This window comes from Parambassis ranga, chromosome 21 (assembly GCF_900634625.1).
Source record: "Parambassis ranga chromosome 21, fParRan2.1, whole genome shotgun sequence".
Classification (NCBI taxonomy): Eukaryota; Metazoa; Chordata; class Actinopteri; family Ambassidae; genus Parambassis; species Parambassis ranga.
Window position 1 is genome coordinate 22,093,026 of NC_041041.1, and position 23,411 is coordinate 22,116,436.

Consider the following 23,411-nt stretch of genomic DNA (forward strand, 5'->3'; position numbering starts at 1 on the left):
GAGATTTGTTTGTCTGTTTTAATTTGCTTGGCAAATGTTGACAATGACTGTTCATCATCATGTTCATTCATCAAGCTCAAACATATTAGAATATAACAGAAGATTCTTTGACACACATCAAACAGGTATTTCTATGTTTATATGCTGATGTTTTTTTATTGCCAGTGTGGCTGGATAATGGGTGTATGTGAGGATTTGTTATTAATTACATTCATTTGTATATAATTATAATATATACTATTATATTTTTCCAAAATAAAATCTAAAATAAAAAAGGGAAAAAACTAAATAGGGTTTTCTTTATTAATATTGTTAAATAATGTAATACAAAAGAATCAATAATTGTTTTTTTATTAGTCTTTTGATTTTATGATCAAATTATTCAGACAGAATAATCAATGGTGCCGACATTTCATTGTCATTTTACATTACATACCCTGTAATGACTAACACCTGTGTTCTGTGTGCTTTAGGTATTATTGTCATATTCCATTATTCAACCAGTGCGCAGTGTTAAATGCAATATAAGTCCACAGTAAATTAATCTGAATCTTAAAATATGTCACAATATTTTAACAGAACTTGTTGCAAATTACATCTAAATGTATGCATCCTGTAATCTGGAATAAGTACATTTTAGAAAGTAACCTTTCCAGCACTTCTATTAGGAAACTTACCAAATATTTGAGTTCAACATGCATTTGAAGACCAGAGCAAAAAGGACTCCAGTCCAAAATGTACACTGTGTGTAAGCAAGTTGAATCGTGCCTGCCACCCACAAGCTATTTTCCACCTGCTGCCCACTTCCATCAACAATAGCAAAGCAGAGCTGAGGATAAACACAAATACAAACGGACAACAGAGTGCACATGGTGGCCATGCTCGACAGATTAACCTTTACCCACTCCGATGAGATCTGTTGTCTTTTCTTGGTGCACTCTGCATCCAAAACAATACGGACACCCTACTGAAACAGTATTCAACTTTTCTTCTGCTCACTCTGAGATAATGCTGCATGAGATTTTAATTCTGAGGGATAAGCAGTGCTCCTGACCTCCGGGTCACCGTTCCTCCCCCCAATTTACAATTTAAAGCTCCTACAAGACAATTCTGCGCTGTGTGCTTCATAACAGTTTACATTTTCCAGGGGTTAGTTGAGGGTACATTGGCACTCCATGCCAATTATCACACAAACGTTTTTGTATTTCAGTCAGTGTTCATTTTACTTTGCCATCGCTACCACATCACTCTGTAATCAAGGGGAGAGAGGCAGAGGAAAGCAAGGCTCGGGTTTCTCTGCCGCTCTGAGCACTAATCCTGGATTTGGAAACAGGATGAAAAGAACATAGGTAAGTACAAACAAAAGCAATTACAGCACTGACATGGAATTGGTAAGTGTGGGGTGGGGGTGGGGGGTGGGGGATGTCATAGGTGGAGAGGGGTGGATAGTTGTAGGTGGGTGGGATATAAATACCTGCAGTAGACAAGGACAGAAAAATTCTGAGGGCATGTCAGAAACTGCTTTATCTACATCTATAAGGCAGAAAAAAGACAAAAGATGCACTGAGAAGGCCTTAAAGAGACAAATCTGCAGCTGAGAAACACATCTCCTCAGACTGTAACTTCACCCTGATGCTCTTTGCTGTACATCTGTAGGAGTCTCAGCTGACTGACAGTTGAGTTGTGCCTCACACTGTGAATAGTTCAGGATGAGGTGCTGACATCCATTTTCTCTTTGAGAATAAGTCACCTATCCTAGCTTTCTACCTGCATATTCTCAAGTGACAGCACGGAGAGGTACAGCTCACTAAGCCCGAGAGACAAGAAGACGACACCTGGTGAAAGAAGACTCAGCAAGACAAGGCACAGCAGAGGAAGACAAGAACAGCAGACAGAGTAAGATTCAAGAGGGAAAGACTAGAGACGAGCAAAGCAACCATGGGAGACAGGACTAAATAAAGCCAGAGAGGGTAAGTGGAGGCAAGAACCTTGCTGAGCCTTGTTGAGCCACATCAGGGCACCATTAGGACCATCCAAGAGGCAGAGTAAAAAACATGGCGTGCCAGGCATTCGGTGCAGACTCTTTCACCTCGCTGTCAGGAGACTCACCTTTACCTATCCTTATGCACCACGGCCCCACCAGTGACTGCCTTCCAACCACCTCCCATACTCACACCATGGTCTCTGCAGGTAAAATGTTCTTTGTCATGTTAAATGTTTTTTTATTTCTTTGTGTTGGAAGAAGAAATAGAGAAAGAAAGAGAAAAAATCACAGCTCATTGTTTTATCTGCTCTGATTTGATCCACCTACACGTCAGGCTACAGGTTCTTCTCTACTGAATAGATGCCATTATCAGGGCACAATGGTGTTGCCTCCTGCAGTTGGGTGGATGAATTGGGAAAAAAATATTCAAATCCAATCTAAATTATGTGAATGAATCTAATCAGCTCGTTCGGCCCAGCTGTCTCTACTCAGTGGAAAATTGCTGTTATCACTTTGACAAACTCCCCAAGGTCTTTACCAAGACATGAATAAAACTTCCTGTGAGTTAGTGTCGGCTGATTGTTACAGTTTATAATAAAGAACATTAGATATTGGATCCAAAGCCGAGTAAACGTATTTTTTCACTCTGACATGACTTTAATTGATGTATTTTAAGGTCATGGTTGTGCTGTAACAACATAACCCCTGGCTTGACATAATAGTCAAATAAAATAGGCAAAATCTGTCCATGCCTGTCAGCATCATCGGTAGTACTGTGCCAACTTAGAGTGGATTGTAACAATACCACTAAGCATTCATTATTGCTCGGAGTGAACACCAAACTGCATAACAAGAGGAATACATGAATAATTACGCAATTAGCAGGGGATACTGTATTTAAATTATTTAAATATGATTTGCAAAAGAGAGCATTAACAATAGCATCTGGAGTCATCATCAAAGCACAGCTTTGCTGCTACCTCCATGTTCCTGACTGGTTTCAGACTTTCTCATTTCTTTAGTAAGTGCACTTACTTTGTGTGTATCATATTTTTGATCACTAAGGTAAACCAGTGTGTGTGTGTGTGTGTGTGTGACAGCATGCACCTCCTGGTGTTAGTAGTAATTCAAAGAATCAGGGCTTATTTCAGTTTACAGATGTGACTGTATCTCATGCTTTAAGCAAATATAAACTGGTTTAAAAACTGTGTGTCAGATATTAGGTTCAGACCCAATCATCCTCTATATGTCTCCATCAGTATCGTCCGGGCTGTCCCTGGGTCAGACCTCCAAGCGGTCCCACATGCACCTGTCCACTTCCTCCCTCAGCAATGCTCTTGGCAACACCCCCCAAAGCTTACATTACCCAGTCACCCCCTGTCACTACAGCAACCCGCAGGCCACCTATGGCATGATGGCAGGTGAGTGAAAGGAAGTTACTTTGCTATTTTGAAATGAAATTTCAATCCACAGATCTCAGTAAGTTGTTCAGTTTTATTCATGTGTGGGCATCAGGCTACACACTGCATAATAAAGATGAAGCCCTCAGTGTAGGATAGAAAATACAGGTGGATTTACAAAGAGGTGACATATGTTTCATTTTAAATATATTATGTTGTATTATGTTTAAACTTCTCATACATGGCTGGAAGCAGGATTTTGGACATACTGGGGTCCAAAAAGAACACTTTCTATGACAAAATGGTATTTGAGCTGAATTCTCCCTTAATTTTCTCCAAATCTGTATTAAGTCATAAAAACATAGTGACAGTCCAGCATCCTCAGGAGAAGTGATCCATTGAAAGTTCCTCTGTTAACCTGACATCTTTTAGGCTTTTAAGATTTAAAAAAATGAAACATAAAATAATATAATAATAATAATATAAAGAAATATGACTTCACATATTGTACGTTTCTTCTCTGTGTCTCTAGCGCAGGAGATGCTCTCTGCCAGCATTTCTCAGACCCGCATCCTACAGACCTGTGGCGTCCCTCACCCTAACATGGTGAGTGGCGCAAACCCATTGCAAGGTAAAGATGCACACTCTCAGACATGCACACAACTAAAGATGTTCTTTCCGGACCTGCTGTTAAAACCAGTAAATTGAGCAGAAAATGTGTTTGTTCTCCTCCTTGGAGAAGGAGTGGTACAAAAAAGATTCATTTTATACCTTTTTTCAAAAACAGACGGTCAATATCGTGCTGAGTTATTATATAATGAAGTGTTACAAATGAACGTCTGAAGCAGATTCAATATTGAAAGATTTTCTTTGTAGAATAAAGAAAGTATACAGAAAAGAATCAAATATAGCTGTGATCACAAGTTGATTATTTGCAGATAAAAGAAGCAATAAAATGATTTTGATGATTTTTTATGATTGTTTTTAAAACCTAAAAACACACTAATTAGACACACATCGACCCCCGCTTTAAAACCTCAATCATCCTCCGTGTCAAAGGCCATGCTCATATGCAGTAGGATTAAATGAAGCAGGGTTCCTCTTTTATTACCAGGCGGTGATCTGGTGTATTGATCTGATTTCCTCCAAGTAATCAGACTGAAGGAGGAGTTTTCTGTGTGGATAGAAAAAGAAATAGGAACTGTATCTGAGAAGGACGCTGTTTTACTTCAAATAAGATTGTTGAGACATGTTTTTAGAGTTTATGATATTACATTACAGCGTTAATATCATTAAACAGAGCTCTGTAGTTATGAGAGCTGAGGTGAGAAGGGAACAATCCTTTAAAAAATTGTATCAATGGTGCCTGGCTACCCACTGTCTTTCTGTAGCACTTAAAAACTGCTGTTTGCTGCTGGAATCGTCAGTGAGGTTAGGTCTGCACTCCTGAGACCATGACTCAGCTGGAGTCATCCTGTTCCAAAGGTGAGCAGACTATATGTTATGATCATTTTAAGTAAGAGGGAAACAGCAGTCAAGTGGAATGAGCCAATGAGTCCTGCTAAAAAATGCATGAAGCCACATCAGCGTTGATTATAGCTGAGCCTCTGTGTCTGACCTGCACTCACTAATTGACCAAATATTAAAAATGGAGTGTATAAACAGAATCTATAAGAGTCCAACAACACAAAAACTAAAGAAGGAAAAAGTCCATAAATATAAGTACAAGGCTTTTTAAACACTAGCATGAAAATAGATTTTATATATAGATTATAATAGATTTAGGAATCAAGCTAATAAAGGCCCAATTACAACCTAATACTGGATTTATAAAATCGTCCTCAGTGGTTTTGTAATACAGTTCACTAACACAAGAGGGGGGTATTGTGTTGATAACCTTCCAGCAACACTGACTCAGAAGATAATGTCTATGACTGAGAATGAAGAGTTACAGATGTGGTAATGCCTTATATCTAATATGATGAATATGATGCGATATGACAGACACTCTTGCATATGTTTGGCTTTTGTTCATGGGTGAATTATATATTAGATAAATAAATAATAATAATAATTATATGATTAATATAATATATAGATTATTCTCTGTAGAAAGAATCTTGTCAACATTTGTTGTTTTCAAAGTAAAAATAATGAAAACCTTAACAAGAGCAGTGTACATCTGTTTTCAGATGGTCATGCAGTGTTTACTTTTGTCGAAGCAAGACCGTGTGTAAAAAAGGAAGTTAGTTTTGTTGCCAAGGATGACAGTGTTCTGTGGAAAGCCTTTGTTTAACCGGAGTATAATGTGTTAAAGGCCAGAGGAAAGAATTTCCTGAAGACATATTTGAGTTCACATAAAAGCAGTTTCAGACTCATTTCACGGATTTTATCAGTAAATGGAAGTGACTAAGGTGTTAGCACGTCTTAAAAACTTAAAACTATTCCACACAAGAAAAATCTACAAACACAGCAGACCATGGCTCTCTGTATGTAGATGTTGAAATGGCAGCACCCTCTGTTTGACTACAAAGATTAAAGAAACAATTCTTCATTAACAGGATGTGCGGACATCTGAGGCATCAGTGACACCTGTGTAGTGAGTAGCAGAAATGAAGTTAGCATGCTGAGCAGTTACCACTGTGTTTCAATGTCGCATCATGGAGAAGTGCATCATAATACACAACATCCAACAACCAGCCTGCTCTGCGGTGACCAGGCCTGTCTGAATCTGGTGATGGCAGCTGGGAGCTGGATGTTGCTGTGTGGGGAAGTGAAACACAAACAAGCGGCTGCAAGTCTGTGCTTTCAGTGAAACGGTTTTTGTTTGTCACATTCCAACATGTTCCCTCTCTTTTGGCCCTCTCTGTCTCTGCAGGGTCGCTTACTCCTTGCTTGTACAAGTTTCCAGATCATGGTCTAAGCAGTGGTTCATGTGCACTAAGCCACAGTTTCTCCTCACTGCCCTCGGCACTCCTCTCAACTGACGAGGCCCCCGGGGGCCCCAGTGGAGAGATGAAACCTGAGGCCACAAGAAAGAACATACGAGAGCCAGAAGATGCTCCTGCCATGGATTCTCCACAGATCAGAGATCTAGAAATGTTTGCTAATGACTTCAAAATACGGAGGATTAAACTCGGTGTGTGAGACTTTAAGTTATGCCACTGTCCACCTGCACCTGCAGTAATACACCATGAATATTTTTTTCTTGTTGTTGCACCTACCTGGCTCTTTCTCTGAGTGTGTGTTCATTTTCTAAAGTATTTCTATTTCTGCTTCATTTTGACCTGCAGGCTACACTCAGACTAATGTAGGCGAGGCTCTTGCTGCAGTGCACGGCTCCGAGTTCAGCCAGACCACAATCTGCCGCTTTGAAAATTTGCAGCTGAGCTTTAAAAACGCTTGCAAACTCAAGGCCATTCTGGCTAAATGGCTTGACGAAGCTGAGCTGGCTGGTGGTGAGTCACATGCATACGCTCCACTCCATCAGCCCCCATTCAGAGCACTTATCTGTCATTTCTGTAAGGGAAGACCAACACTTCTTGCATGAATTCAAAGCCATAATAGTGGCTTGTACATCAACTTTATTGACAGTGTTCAATTTTTTGTGTCACTGTCTTTTCTTTATTCCTACCCAACTATCACATAATGCATGTCTACCTAACCTGTTTGCCTTTAAAGAAGCAGTGTGCAACATTTAGGAGAGCAGAGATTGTTTTAACTTAGAATGAGCCCTTCATATTCACATATGGAGTAGATCCTCTTCTCAAAAGCTAACACTGTCTCTGTAGAGGGCCCCGACCAATAACCTCCAAGGCCGAGACATGAAGCCCATACATTAAAAATTGCAGTTCACCCTGCAGCCTTTAGGGACTGGCTCCAAAAGTGCGTTAATCCACATAGACTCCCATGTCAAAATGGTTAACTTTACAGCACAAATACATATTTACAGATGGGTTTTGATTTCCACTGAGGGGCAGCACGGTGGTGCTGCGCTTAGCACTGTCCCCTCATCCCAAGAAGGTTCCTGGTTCCATTCTGACTGGGGCCTTTCTGTGTGGAGTCTACACATTCTCCCCGTACCTTCTCTGGCTTCCTCCCACAATCTAAAGTAGTGCATGTTAAAGGTAGGGTAAGAGATTTTGAAAACTCGGTGAGAGTCAGCCAGATTTCAAAAGTAAACACACAGTAAACACAAAAAGTGCATCAGAATGAAATCTCCTACCTGACCTTTAAGGTTAATTTGTGACTCTAAATTGCCTGTAGGTGTGAGTGTGAATGGCTGTTGTGTGTATGTTGTCCTGTGGTGGACTGGTGACCTGTCCAGGGTGTATCCCTTTTTATGACAGCTGTACAGGCGAATTTTTTAAGCACTAATTTTACCCAAGCTGCCTTCTTCAGGACGGCCTACCTGCCTCAGCTCCACACTCCACCTGTTTACCTGTATTTGGAGTGTAAGCTGTGGACTGTGATGCTGCAAATATGGCTGCACAGAGACTTAAAATGGCCCTAATGACAGCACAGACACGCCATAGTTACATAGATACTTAATCCATAGTTATGTATTGTCTATGGTTTCATTACTGAGCAAGGAGAGGTTCTAATAGAGAGGTCGCAATCTGCATACTGTGCAGGTAACATAACATAACAGCATGCATTCTATAGGACACTAACTTGTGATGCCTTCCAAGTCAAAACCTGAAAAAAAATGTGTTGCACTGACATTTTTGTCAACGATTATAAGGAAATCATGATGATTAATGTGCGCAGTCCAAGGTTCAGACATGAGCTAACATGTGGTGCTAAAATTACCTTACAAAATAACTTTGTATAACTTTTTGCAGCCTTGTACAGTGATAAAATAGGAATGAATGAGCGGAAGAGAAAAAGGAGAACAACTATCAGGTGTGTACTGTAACGATCAATCAAACACAACATGTCCTTCAATACATTTCATTTTGAGATTCCTGTCTCCTTTCTCTTGCAGTCTGGGAGCTAAGGAGGTCCTGGAGCGCAGCTTTGTGGAAAAAAGTAAACCATCCTCTCAGGAAATAGCCCGCATCGCCAAAGGCCTGCATCTGGAGAAAGAGGTGGTCAGAGTCTGGTTCTGCAACAGGCGCCAGAGAGAGAAACGGGTTAAAACGAGCCTCAACCTCACATCCTGTTTGACCAAAATCAACCCAAACTGCATCGCACAGATGAGTAAATCACAAAGAGTACTGATGTAAGCTTCACACGGAGAGCTTTCCATTCAGCTCTGTCCTGACTGAGGCTGGTGAAGATGTGTCAATGAAATGTCTGACTGCAGTTATTCCAGAGAATTTTGTTCCAATGCAAGGTTATAGAATCTATAGTCACTGTAAGCAGCAGCTATATAGCATCATTTGCACTGAAACCCATTATTACATGTTTGTTTATTCTATTTTTCTTATTTACTTCTCTGCAGTATATATAAGACGTATTAATACCCGCACACGCCAGTCCTGACATTTAAACATACCGACTTGTTTAGTGTATGCATACTGTGCGTACCTTAACCACACGGATCAAATTGAATCCATCAGCAGCAGAGTGCAGCTCTGTGCCTCTCTGTAAACACACATTAGCAGCACCATTCTTTTCTCAATCCTCTGTTTACACATGAAAGGAAAGATTTTACTGTTGGTGAAATGAAGGGTTCTGTATTTATGTCTCCTTTTGGTTATAGTGTTTGTGTATTAGTGGCTAAAGCCGTCTCCTCTGTGTGTGCTTTTTAATTACTTGTCTCTGTCTTGTGAAAAATGTTTTAATTTATGTTGACAAATCTGTAATATATTTAAAGTTTCACGACCTATTTATTTGAGAGCTAATATATTGCGTCGATCTACTTTACTGTGTCAAAACTCTTTGATTTATGGTCTGACAGCAGGTATATGCCAAACTTTTTGTTCAGCAAATGAATACATAGTCTTGCTATTTGTCATGTAAACTCGAGTTAATCTTTCATATTTGTTGATGTTGTGCCATTGCTGCCTTGACAAAGAACAACATTAGCTCTGACCTGGTTGGGATGACTGATGTGAAGTGTCTGAATACAAAGAGAAAACAGAAACTTCTCTAACAAAATCTGGACTTTATATTATATATTTATTATAAGTGAAATTGCACATGTGCAGTGGAAGAGCTAGAAAATGAAAAGAAAACATCCAAGATGCTGTATGTATTCGACTTGACTGTAAATATAAATATGAAGTGATTCCCTCTCAGTTTCCAGTTACTGAAATAAGCTTAAATCATTAAAGTAGTAAACTTTGTTTTACGAATACAGCATGTCTTGTCTCTCATTCCTACTGTAGTGCATGCACATTATTGTATGAATACATACATATACAGTAGGAGAGATGTGTCACTGGGGATTCATAAATAAGGCCACACAAACTCTGAATTCAGAAACAAGCAGTTTCCATTCTGATAATGTGTGGCTGTGTAGCTGTAGAGGCCTCGGGGGTAATAGCTGCTGTCTCATTCCTGAAGGCAAGTATGGCATGCTTAAGATAAGCTACACAAAGGAGTGTTCTGCCAGCCTCACACCTTTAATACAGCTGTTTTAAGACATTTTAAATGTTAAACTTGCTCTTTGTATGTGTTCCTCAGCTTTGGACTTATTGAATTAACATGCATGTCATACAGGGGTACCCCATGTATTGTTGGTAAGTCTGAGCATAAGCATCCTCCTCGTTGAAGAACCCCTCTGTCAGTTTACATGCTTTATCCTCTCCACTACACATTGAACTAGCATGCTAAAATACAGCTTATTATGTGTTCTCTTTAACATTTGTGTAGTAACCTCTATTCAATTACTTTACGTGCACATTAAGGGCACTTTATATGTCCATTACAACAAATATCATTTGTATTTTGTAATTTGATTGCAGATTGAGGAGCACTGAGGGGCAGAGACAATCCCACTTTGTGGAAATGTGTGCACACTCGATGCCTGTTGTGATGATTTAAAAAATAATTGAGCAGGAGTCTGCCACTTACATGAAAATATAGAAAACAATAGCTGCCAGGGATGGTAGTAAAAAATGTACATGTAATGTCACTGAAGGAACAAAGGCTGTATGGCCCAAAGTAAAACCACATGAAATAGTACCTGAAGAAACTTTATTCCTTATAAAAGCCATAAACCCTTCACAGAGTCACTTTACAATGACTAAAACGAAACAAAAATTAGTATGCATACACCTTTATAATGTGTGGAGATGTCCTAGCAATGGAAACAGCTGTTCAAACATTCTGCTCACAATCACCAGTTTGGTATAAAGTAGAGGAATGGATGATCTATAAAAATGCAAAGAATCATGAATTGTACATGTCAAGACACATGCAAGATCTCAATCTTTTGGCAATATGAATCATTATGTAAGGAAAAGGCCAGTGTGGACAACATGCCTATGAGCTCACTCTTATGAAGCCTGAAGATGGCTGACATTAACAAATCACCATCAGCTTCAGGCCCAGAGAAGAGAAAACACGCCTTCAATCACAGTGTCATTTTTAGCGCTTCCATCATTGTTAGTCTACTGTTGTGTGTGTATTTTTAGTGAGGCAGCTTAAAAATAACAAATGAGAGTAACTGCACAGCAGCTGAAACAGAAGAGGGACTGCAGGACCTGAGCGCCTTCCTGCAATCACTGTAAATCACACATCAAACCAGAAACACCCATTTGATTACTCAGAAGATCAAAACTCTGTCATATGCCAGTCTCTCATTAGTCCTAGTTTGTGTTGGGTATTGTTTGTACAACTTCAACATTACAACTTCAGCAATAGCCTAATTTATGGCCCTTAAAAGATCTTGATCAAACGTGGTAATTATTTAGCTTGCTAGTGATTATACAGTGAGTTACCAGTTTGTGCATTTTCTCCCTCTTGTTTGCATGATTAAGTTGCTGTGACCTGGACATCTTTACCCATAAAACTTGTCCAAAGACATCATTAACAGGGACAGTTAGTCAGCTTTCAAATGTACCAACAGCAACAAAGACAGTGGAATAAATGCTAAATCTGCTTACAACCTCAAAACTCATTTTAATCACCATGTTTTATTCATTACCACCCGCCAGAAAAAGCCATTCTCAGTCATGAAACGCTGACAGATTATAGGATTCATTCAAGACCAACAAAAACATCAGAAGGGAAAAGCCAATTCCAACATCGCATATACACTTGTAGCCCTTAGAAAGACAGATGGATAATAAACAACAGAGCAAGGTGGAGCTTTAGGTTAAGCCGAGTTGTAGGCCTGTCCAGTGTTGTAATAAATATACTTTTCATATAAATAGATCCAATATTTTGCCCTCCTGATCTGAGGCAAACCGCAGAAGAATGTGGGGATACCTGTGCATCTGTCTGTCTGCATGCCTTTGAATGCAGATGTTTTGTTGTAGCATCTGAGCTGTGACTAAACCAGAATGATTAAGTCAATATAGTCAGAAAATAGTCAGTATTCATGTTGCACTGGTTTATAGCGTGAACAGAAGAAAACAACTAGTCCACTCCCAGTGCTCGGAGCTGTCTCTCAATCTCGTCATCAGAGATGGTGTCTTGTTTGGAAGAGGCGGCGCCAGGGACACTCTTTCCTGCAGCTGGAGCTCTAACCATCTGGAAACACACATTGGCAGAAAAATTCCATTAGCAGGCCCCCTCACTTCATACTCACAACACAGAGAAGCACAGACACACTTACAGAGCTTTGTGCTCGTTGTAAACCTGACTGCCATTCACAGCTGCCTACTGACAGACTTCGCCTATTTTAATTATGTTCTGTTTTACTGAAAAACCATTAACTGTTTCAAATCTATTCCACTTAAAATATTAAGTGGTAAAATAATATACTTAATATCACTTTAAGTGTGAACCGAGATTTGATACTAAAGGATGTGACACATACTTTCCACCATCAGTAATCCTCCCCAACTCATGGCATTATTGACTTATATAGATGTTCAAACCACCAAAAACTGAAGCCATTTGCATCCTCAGCAGAGACTAATTCCAGCGAACATGAGCATTATCTTTTTTGCTCGTCTACCATAATGTATGGGTCTTTTTGTCTTTAGGTATTTATTGCTTTTCTAAGAATCTCACATGATAAAAGAGCACTTATGGACTTATGTGCAGTGTCTTTCATTAAGATTTAATATGCAATCATTAAAATAGGATTTTTATTGAAACGCCTGTTTACTCTCTCCAGCTGTGTGCTTGTTTAATGGACAATTTGTGAGTCCGTCTTGTGTAGTGAGGGGTAATAATTCATGGAGCCCCCCAGGGGGAGCCAGACACACATCCTGCTAGTTCCAAGGAACTAGTGAGTGAAGAGCTGAAGGCTAGCCCCACCATGTGGCAGCTGGAATGCATTTTAACAGCTGAGAAAATGCCATGTGGAGCACTTAGTCCTTATCTTGCTACGGGCTGTGTATTCCCTTACGACTACTTGCATCTATAAAATGAAAACCAAATGGTTTTTTTGACTTCAGCAGTGCACACAGGCTTCAAGTGTTTTCTATTAGAAGACAGAGGAGGTAGTCTCGTTCTCATTTTGAACTTTCTTACCTTTCCCGAGATCTCAATGCCAATCTCATCCAGAACCTGGTTGACAATGTCCTGGGATTCCTCTTCATCTCCAGACTCATCGAAAATCTCATCCAACGTGTCATTGACTGAGGAAAAACAGGCAGGAAGGAGATAAGGACAGAAAAGTTCAAAAAATGATTTTAAGTCATGAGTTTGGACTTCAGAGCAGAGCAGGACAGATTTTGGAAAGAATGTGCTGTTTTGCATTTAGGCTGATAAATATGCTTCCTGTAACCACACTTTAAAGAACAGACCACAACACACATGACAATCTTCACAGTCTCCCCATACACCCTGGCAAATCTGGTTTTGGTAAGCCTGTAAAGAGAAGAGGTGTTTGTGCACTATGTATCCTTACTCATATCCTCAGTCATCCCCATCTTCATGTTCTCCTTCTGGAAGTCCTGCATTGTCTTCAGAGTCTTTTGTGGATCCATCTTTTTATTCACTGCTTGCATTGTCTACAGGCATAAAAAGATGATCAGACAAGTCATCCAACAATTTAGAAAAAAGACATCCTATTCTGCAGGCAGAGGTCCTTGACCCACAAGGAGATAAGTTGGGCTGAAACAGGCCTACAAGATTTGCTCTGCATGCATTAAGACATGAAGCTTATAGTAGTCCAAAAACACACTCTCTCTTTCTCATGAATTATGCATTTCCTTCCTTCCTGTGAAAGATCAGCATAAACATGGCCTACTTTCTTTTTGTTTCTACACCTTCAAATGATGCTCTTATGTCTAAGTATTATGGGAGACACACGCTGCACAATTTAATTTATAACGCTCCAACATTACCTTAGTGAAAGTACATGTGTATATGTATTTTGTGTATACAACAAGAGACACATACATTATCACCAGTCACAGCCTCAAATGCACCTTATCACACTCCATTAATTTGAAGCGTAATTATATTTGACCTGTCTGTGGTTTGTCAAGTTTGTCTTTCTACAGCATATTGCTCCTGGGCAATTACTATCTTTCACACACCATTAACAACAATGCAGTGAGACACGGTTTGTGACATGAACAGATCTCACATTAATACTTTATTCACAACATTGAAATATTGATATTGTGTAAACACTGAAAGTAGTTTACTAATTTGAATGACAGGGAAATAACAGATGTCTAACAGCTATCACACATATTACACAGTGTGTACTGTGACTTTGGTGCGATGCTCTACTTTGTTTTCTAGTTGGCATTGTAATAATAATAATAATATGTAAAGTGAACGGCTGGGCTGAGGTTTCCTCACCTTTGCGGTGGTCGACATGGCACCGGCCATCTTCATTTGAGAGTTCATGACCTTTGTCTGAGTAGACATGGAGGTGACCTTAGAGCTAACAGCATAGGTCCGGTTCTTCTGCTTCCTCAGCTGGACCAGCTGCTTGGCTAGAATCTTACATGCCTCCCGGTTACCACTCTTCGCCATTTTCTTGATCTCTGCCTCCTGGATGAGGTAAGACGAAATAGCGTAAGCACAAATTGTAATAGCCTGACACTTACAAGACTCTAAATGGATATAAATGCTTTTTGTACACACGTAGTGTACATGTTTGTCTATGCTCTGCTAGTGTACTGCTTGAGGGTGCACACTAGGAGGGGGGATATCGTCAGAATATCAACCTAATAAGCCCTAATAAGTCTTTATGGCATATACAGTAATACCTTTAAGCGCTGCATTCATGCCCCATTTGACACAGTAGTGCCTAAAAGCAGAGGGGCAACAGCTCATTTCACCAAATTCCCACATTGACATACTACAGATATGTGGAACTATTCCAGTGAGGTAAATGAATGTGCTAGCTTGTTCTGGATTTCCATGTCATCTGCATAACAGTACAAATAAGTGTTATATTGAGAGTTAATCCTCCCATGGAAATGCCTATTGATTTTGAAACACAAAGGATTAGGACGACCCCATTAAAAATCCTTCAGATTAGCTGAAAAGTAATATTTGGGAAGTGCGAATAATTTTCTACCTCGTTTAGCAATGATATGCTAAACCATGACAAAAACCTCACTGAGTTCTAGGACAAAGACGGATCTTTTTAGACATCTGTCTCCAGTCAGAAGCAATTCTATTTTTAACACAGACCACTTCCACTTCTTTTTCCATACATCTCATGTAATATTTTCTGTCCACCTAACAGGTTATCAGTTTTCAATATCTTCTCCTTACACACATACAGTTAGCTATGCATGCATATATTTTTGTATTGATAAACAAACACGGAGCCCCAGAGAGACCATTATATTTAGAAATACAGACATGATAAACATAATCATCCAGGTCAAGTGTTACTCGCTGCCAAGCAAATACAAGAATTTTAGCTTAGGTAAACATCAGACAACACACTGATAGCTGCAGGGATCCTGCAAGCGAGCATCCCAAGAGACCAGAGCAGGCCTCCAGGTTACAGTAAACTAGCCAGGTCCCTGAGCATTGGAAATATCTTGTTTATTTCTAGTGAGCCAAAAGCATCCTCTTAAGGAAAAACCAATCAATTATTTATGATTCATAGCGTAAAAATCAATATGCTTTTCTCACTTAGGCTTGTGTCTCCCTAACAAAGAGACATACAGAACTACACAACAGATGCAACAGCTTCAGTCTGCATATGTCTAACTGAAAACCAATCAAATCATCACCAAAAAATGGAAAAAAATGCATGCCTTGAAAACAATGAAAACAAAGTGTGTCATGTAAAGAATTAAACATGTACTAGAAAAGGGCATTTCCTGAAGAAAGTGCAAGTTTGATAAAGGCTCAGAAAGAGGCTGAAGAACAATAGTTTGATTGCCTCTTCAGCCTCTTTCTTCTTCTTTAATTTCTTTAAATTAATGCAGATAAGACAGAGATGAGAAGAGTGGCTGATGCCAAGATTCTGATGTCTTTTTTTATTGCCCTGTCAGGAATAGACTGAGGAGGAGGAGAACAATGATGGATAGGTAGTTCTCTCTTAGACATAAAAAAACTGCATTCTCATTTAGGCTTTAGCTGAAAAAAACTCAATATATTAGTAAGGGCTATGATTGTGCAGCTTGATAAGAACCACCAGTGGGCACTGTGTGGCTAAAGAAAGCTAAGCCCAGCTCTTATCTTTGTAATTTATTAAACCGTATAGAACCCCACAGAAAAGGAACGATATTGTGATCACCCTGTACCTGTGTACGTGGTACCCTGTGCCATTGTTATCTGGTTTGTACTGGTACTGAAAATGAGCATGTTGGGCAAAACAGACCGCCATTATGGTGCTAAACTGCAAATATAGGTCATTAAAATTCTTCACTAAAGTATCTTTTTTCCAGAATGTGCAACAAAGCTTAAAAAGTAGACTAATTAGTGAGACCTGAACAAAATGTGGTTCCTGAGGGAGGTAATTATGTCCTGTATGATATTTACTTAATACAACTAAGGGGAGAGGACACAGTCTTTCATGTTTCAGAGAACGACTGTGAATATAGCCTGATCGTGTGCGAGAGTAGACTCACTTGCCTGAAGCAAATCTATTACACCCGATCATTTTTGTCTATTCATTTAGATCCATTAGCCAATCAGGCTTAATCCCAGAGTGTAGGAAGTGAATGTAATATTTATTGGGGGCTGTGAATGTGTGTGTGTGTGTGTGTGTGTGTGTGTGTGTGTGTCTAAAGGAAGCAGGAGGGATCCAATAAAGCTTTGATGCAATATGTAGAAATCGACAGATACCATACTTTTTGTACGTATGCGTGTGTGCGTGTGTGCGTGCGTGCGTGCACTCTTACCATTTGCTTTTCCTGTTTCTCCAGCGCTGCTCTGTCCCTGGTGATCTGTCTCTGAGTGCCACGCAGCTCCTTAGACTGTTCCTTGATTATGTCTTTGGAGAGTGACACAAAAAGGCCTTACTTAAAAAATATAAGCATATTTACAACACCCTGAAATATTTATGACATCCCATGCCATATATGCTCTCTGAAATGTCATTTAAAAAAAGTCATGTTATTTTTATTTAGAGAGCTGGATGGGGCTACCATAACATCATTATTTTTACATTTTAGCTATCATCTTAATTCTGAAATTACTATATTTGAATGACAGGTGAAAGCGATGGATCTGAATGAGCCCCTAAAACATTTCGGTATTGTCAATCTGAAGGTAGCCACCTCTAAAGAGTACCCTTAATTAATCATCTTTTTTACTCTAAATAGGAACATCATTTACAAAATGGGCATCATTCATTGAAAAAGTCAAAGTTCACATCAGAGGTTGAGATCATAATCACTCAACTTTTCCTTGTCTTTTGCAACCACTGGACTCGCACCCAAAAAAGCAATTATAACATTTGGCATCAGCTGGGAGGCTGTGGCTCAGTCATAGAGTGGGTCACTCGATTAGTTAGTTGCTAGTTGTCCTTTATTAGGTTCAACAGTGGGCCACCTTGTGATGATTCACATGTTTCCTTATATTCTTTAGATATGCAACAGCTGCTTTTGTCAATAAATTCATAATGTTAATTCATAATTTTAGTTTCAAAAAACTAAATAATATGTTTGCCGTCACTGCATTTAAGTAAGGGTCTGTGTCAGCAGCAGACGAAATATAAAACATGTAGCCAGTGCCCTAATAGAGTGTCAGCCCAGATTCTTGTGAAATACCAGAGGAGTCTGCAGCACATTGAGAATGAATGGTATGAAAAATGTGGAAGTGCATGGCTCACACCAATATTGTATCAGCACCAGCTAAGGCACAAACATTACCATCATGTGAGACCGTGTATGACAGCTCACACATTCCACCAGTGAGAGATGACCCAAGTTATCAGTGCAACACATGCATAAACACTGGGGACCTAAACATAGTTCACAGATTTCTCTCAAATTGGTATATAATTTAATTCAGATTCTAAGTGAAAAAGGGAATGATCAAGGCTGGACAAATGTACAATAGATGTGTACAGTTACAGAAATATTGAGAGGTTGGTTAGGAGTTTGCACACATCTTTAAAAGTGGTCCTGCTTACTTTATCTAAGCTTATATATAATTGAAAATATGAGTTTACAAAAATGTACAAGTTTACAAAAAGAGGTTATATCTTCTGAAATGTTGACAAAATACGTCAGGGCTCTTGACCACTTGTAAGATCTCTCTGCATGTATACGTATATGGTGACGTGCCGCCAACGTCTCGAAGTGGGAGGGATATCGTCCTACAAATATGTGTGATCCAAGCCCCCCCTCCCTAATTTACCAAATAACCACAAACTAACGCACCTACCCGACCCAGGGTAACGATGAAAATACTGTGTCCAGAGCGGGAGGCATGAGACAAACTCTGATCCTGTGGACTACTAAAGGTCACAGCTGAGAAGACATGACTGTGCCTTGAGTGGAGGATCCGCAGCGCAGTAAGTACAGTGTGCAAATGGTTGAAAGAGTGAAACCGGAATGACAATGATAGGAGGAGTAGATGAGCAGTGCTGTGAACAGATCTGCCTTAACCAAAACAGCCTATTTTTAAACTCTACAAATTCAGCTTTAATGTGTTAATACAATTCTTTATAAAAATAACTTTCTGCCTACTCTCCAAAAATCCAGTACTGGGAGTCAGTATTATTACAATTTAAGTAGTGGAGTCATACTTTTTGCTAAAAGTGCTGATTTTCCATTTTGACTTTAAAGGGCTGATTATCAAACCCGGACAAAAATATTTTCAAACTAATTTTGAAGGCTTTTAAGGATTTTGACATCTGTACGTTACTAAATGAACAACTACCACAGCATGACAATGATGTCATACTTTAACAACCTAAATGAATAGCCCTCATAGATCTGAGAGTTCACAGCATAAACTCTTTACAGCAGAACAATTCTGTTGTAATCTGAGACGGAGCTGAAGGAGAACACTTTAAATAATCTGAACTAATACACAGAGATCTATGCCCTTACATTATATTTATGACAGTCTGGCAAACAGTTTATGATTACTGAGGCTTACACTCGCCGCTTCTGCTCTGTACCTTTGCTCTGATTTAGCACCACAGGCACACACTTACTGCAGAATTACAAAGGTAGCTACAAACCCAAAGTATCCTCTTGATCAACATGTAACATGTAATCCAGCTACACACAAAAATAGCATAGTTAGCTAAGCTATATTGAGTTTGGCAGCGTTTACTAGCTCGATTTAGTCTGTAACGTGACTAGTGACTCAGCTAGTGTCAGAACAGGTAAAACAAGTTAACAGAGAAGAGCTAATTTAACCTAAGACCAGCAGTAAGACCAGCTATTCACCGAGCTAAAAACAAGTTAGCTAGCTTTTTACACAGAACAACTTACCGTCTACAGTCTTTTTCTTAAAGAGGGAAGCCATGTTCAGCTCTGGATCGATGTAAATACTAATATATTAATCCTGTACAAATCTAATATTTAATTCCAGTCGTTCTGCCGCAGATTTACAGTCAAGCCGTCAGTTTAGCTGCGTCTGTTTCCTGGTTTTTCTGGTGCCGGAGTTCCTCCCTCAACCGAGTCAAACGCTCCATGTTACGTCACGGCGGGACTCTCATGCTGCTTTCACTGTACTTTGTAAAATGCCTCACCGTGACAAGAACACTGGTCTATCGGAGAAGAAACATTAAAAAGGTACATTTATTGGCGCAGATGAATAGGATATAAATGACAACAGCTAATTTAAAACCTTTTTACTTTGGGGACTACATTTCTGCAGTAACCCAAAGTAGCAAAACAAACGCAGTCTGTTGTTTTGGATCGTTTTGCGGTAAATCTGTTTAATTTCCATATCATACGTAAATGCAACATAAAGGCACAGGCATTGATAATTCAACGTTAAATTGCAACAAAGAAACTTTATTTTTCAGTGAAAGCGCTTAACAAGTATAAAGTCATTCATCTGTATTGATCCATGGATGCGTTACTTCACATTGAATAATTATTAATATTTTAAGTAGTTTTAATTTTCCTTTCTGTCTTAAATCGGATTTAAAACATGGTCTACGAATCCGGTCTTCTTAATGGTAGCTATATACAAAAAGGTGAAACAAAAGAGTCTTATACTGTAAAATGATCCCTACAGAATCATAATTTCTTATCTTGGTTTCATTCCTTGCCTCAATATTCCCAGACCATTGAAAATCCGCCCATTCTCGTTAGTATTCATGTATTCGTATTGTCTTATCTGATATTGATGCTGAGAGCAACTTTACATGGGGTGGTGGGACTCTTGAACCATAACCAACTCAATTTTGTGTCTGTGGTGGGGGTAGTGGTGGTGAGAGGTAGAGGAGGAGGTGGGAGGTGGGGTCTCATCCCAGAAATAGTGAGAAATGCCAAGTTATGGCTGGAGCTGAGGAGAGGGGTGACTTTGAGGAGAAGGAGAGGAGGATGGGTAGCCCTCAGCTCTTTCCTTTATCTCCAAGGAGGTGTGTGTGTGTGTGTGTGTGTGTGTGTGTGTGTGCGGCGTGCGCAGTTGCCTGTGCAATGGCATGTCGTCCTGAGGCGTTGTTCTTGTTAAGGTTATTAGGGAAGATGTTTGGCGCTAATCAGCAAAGGACTACAGGGACCCCCACTAAACGGCCTCATCATGAGAGAGCACAAGTGGTGATAAATCTAGCCCCAAGCACCCAGAGGGCCTGCTGGTACTAAGTCTTTATCTGTCCCCTTCTTTGTTGCTACAGTAGGAACCTGTAAATCAATTCTTTTGGATCGAACTTGAGATTTTCTATCTCTGACAGGTATATTGACCTGTACCATGTAACTGGAGGCTTTTACTGAGGAATATCTTTGGGTCATATAGCCATATCTTTATTCTTGTACTTAAATAATTATCTTTAAACGTCAGGCCCAGTTTTTGGTTTCACTTTCTCCCTATGCTGTCTCTATATCTATCTATCTACCTGTTCTCTTCCTCAGCTCTGTGATCTAGCCCAGGGCAAGTAGACATGCAATGTTAAGGCACTAGGTACAGTGTGTGTGGACACATATAGCCGAAAGAGACGTTCATGTGTGAAATGAGATCTCTGCACAATCAGTGGGAGTTGCAGCCATAAAGCACATCAAGCTTTTCAGCTTTAAGGTATCATTGAACAAATCACACGAAACCTCTCTCGATGACTGTGGAGTTGCTGCAGTCTAGTAACTACTGTGTTTTTCTGCTCTTCACAGATAAACCCATTCATGGAGATCCAGAACATCAGTGTGTCCTAACAATTCCAAGAGCTTCCTTCCTTCTACCTTCAACCATGACAACCTGAAAGCCTTAAATAACTTCAACAAAACAGAAAGTCCTGACTCAGTGATGTTTCATTTTTACAGTAGAAGATAAAATTCTGTATCCATTTATCAGCAGAATCAAGGTTTCCATTATTTTTTATGTTTTGTCATTTGCAATAGAATTTGCACAGATCTCCCCGAGGCCTCTGCAGACTGTGTTTTTCATCCCTATATTTTGCCATAAATCCTGAATAATAATAAGATTTATACAAGATATGAATATATGGGGTATTCCTACCCCGACATGTAACTGTAGGCTGAAATATGTCTGTATGCAAACACAGAGCGACAAGGAGCTGTGATGGCAGACGTGGGATTTCTCCTTCTTGATAGATGGATGCTTCACTGATACCCAGATGGAGAAAAAAAGAGCGAGGGAGCATGGACACATGTGGTACCAGGAGGATACAGACAGACAGAAAAGAGTGGGTCATCAAATAGATGGACAGTGAGGCATCAGTGAGGAGGTTTTAGCATGGGCTGGAGTTAAGTGTGGGGTGTGTCACCCTGATCCACTCTCATCCCACATAATAACACAAACTGTTCATTTTTGTAATTACAGAATTTTAAACAAATGCATTTCATTTGTGTCTTTTCTTCAAGAATTGTTGTTTTATGCAGACTGACATTTTTTCATGACCATTTTTGTGACCATTTCCAGCACAACAACATATGACCTTAACCTGTCTTTTAACACCTAATCTTAATCAGTGACAGTTGCGACAGTAACAAAAATAAACAGTGTCAGAAGTTGGACCCAAACCAGGGACATCCAGGTGTAAGTCCATTGAAGGTTGGAGCTATAGTGCAGATTTTTGCAGTGTTATAGTGTGAAATGGCTGATTCAGTATCTCAGAAAATTAGAATAATGTGAAAAGGTTGAATATTGAAGACACCTGGTGCCACACACTAATCACATAATTAACCCAAAACACCTGCAAAAGCCTTTAAATGGTCCCTCAGTCTACTTCTGCAGGCTACACAGCCATGGGGAAGACAGCTGTCAGTTATAATTATCAAAATTTAAAAATCAGGCTTTCAAATGGAAAACAAGAGTATCACTAGCAGCAACTTCAGACACTTTGGACGAAAGTTTCTGTTCCTTACTCTACTTCTAAAACATGTGTGTTTGTAAGTTTCCTATGTTATGTTACTCTAAGAGCTTTACTACAAAGTAGATGCAAAAATATGTGACTATTATTATAACAGCAAGATACTAGCTAATCAGGTCAATCCACTTTAACACTTACTTTCAATTTAAATCATTAAAAAGTTTGGAAGTGGTGGAGAAGCGAAGGACATATGGAAGACAGCAGGTGGCTGAGACAATGGGAAAGAGATAGCAGGAGTGAAGCAGAGAAACGGGGTGGCAGAGCAGAGTGGTAGCAGCAGGGGAGGCAGAGGGCAGGGGAGTTTAGGATGGTCTAATAAATCGACTGAGTGACTCCACTCATTTTTGCCCGTGGGACAAATCTAGTCACGCTCACCGGTGCAGCGCAGCATCAGGGAATTGTGGGTAATAAGAGATTATTTCACCCTGTAGTGTTTGCTCATCATCATTGCCAAACCCAGCCTCCCCACCAGTTTCCCAGGGAGCACACACACACACACACACACACTGCTCTTGGATGCAGGTGTGATGCTGCACACACAGAGACAAAAGGAACACATGCATACACACATACCAGATGCATGCTGCTGGTTTTGTGAGTAAGGTCAAACAGTGAAGTGTTAGTGTTTAAATCTGCTGCTGGCGCCAATTTTGGATGTCGCAGTCAGTAAGGCACACACACACCATTCAATGACACCCTATTTTATCCACAGGTCCTTTTCTTGCCTGGGGATGCCAATCTGTCTGAGGGTAGGCCCTCCATGCATCAAACCGGAACCCTCTTTCACCCCTCCCTCTCTCTTCTCCCTCTCCGATACATGGTCCTTCTCGCCCTGGGGCCAGACTGTGACCACAAGAAGTGGGCTGGTGGTCCCAGCAGGGGCCGAGGCTCAGACACACCATTTGCATGAGGGAATTAGAGTCATTACAGCTGGAAGGGCAATAGAGGACAAGTCCTTCACTCTGGGAAAAAAAAAGAGGGAAGAGGTCTTTGAAGTTGTGTAAAGAAGGTAACAGACAAA

The 23,411-nt window shown here is 39.9% G+C and overlaps 2 protein-coding genes across 2 annotated transcripts; one reads left to right on the forward strand and one right to left on the reverse strand.

The window, feature by feature from the left end:
• Positions 1-2,054: 2,054 nt before the first annotated feature.
• pou1f1 (POU class 1 homeobox 1) lies at positions 2,055-8,612 on the forward strand. Its single transcript, XM_028433698.1, has 7 exons — positions 2,055-2,190; positions 3,244-3,405; positions 3,917-4,015; positions 6,263-6,523; positions 6,678-6,842; positions 8,229-8,289; positions 8,372-8,612. The coding sequence occupies exons 1-7, from the start codon at positions 2,055-2,057 to the stop codon at positions 8,610-8,612; spliced, it is 1,125 nt and encodes a 374-aa protein (XP_028289499.1).
• Positions 8,613-10,513: 1,901 nt separating this feature from the next.
• Positions 10,514-19,551, reverse strand: chmp2ba (charged multivesicular body protein 2Ba). The gene is made up of 6 exons (XM_028394436.1): positions 19,329-19,551; positions 16,779-16,870; positions 14,266-14,460; positions 13,361-13,463; positions 12,982-13,088; positions 10,514-12,030 (listed from the first exon to the last, which is right to left on the reverse strand). Exons 1-6 carry the CDS (start codon positions 19,360-19,362, stop codon positions 11,917-11,919), a joined length of 645 nt encoding a protein of 214 aa, XP_028250237.1. The 5' UTR covers positions 19,363-19,551; the 3' UTR covers positions 10,514-11,916.
• Positions 19,552-23,411: the final 3,860 nt, after the last annotated feature.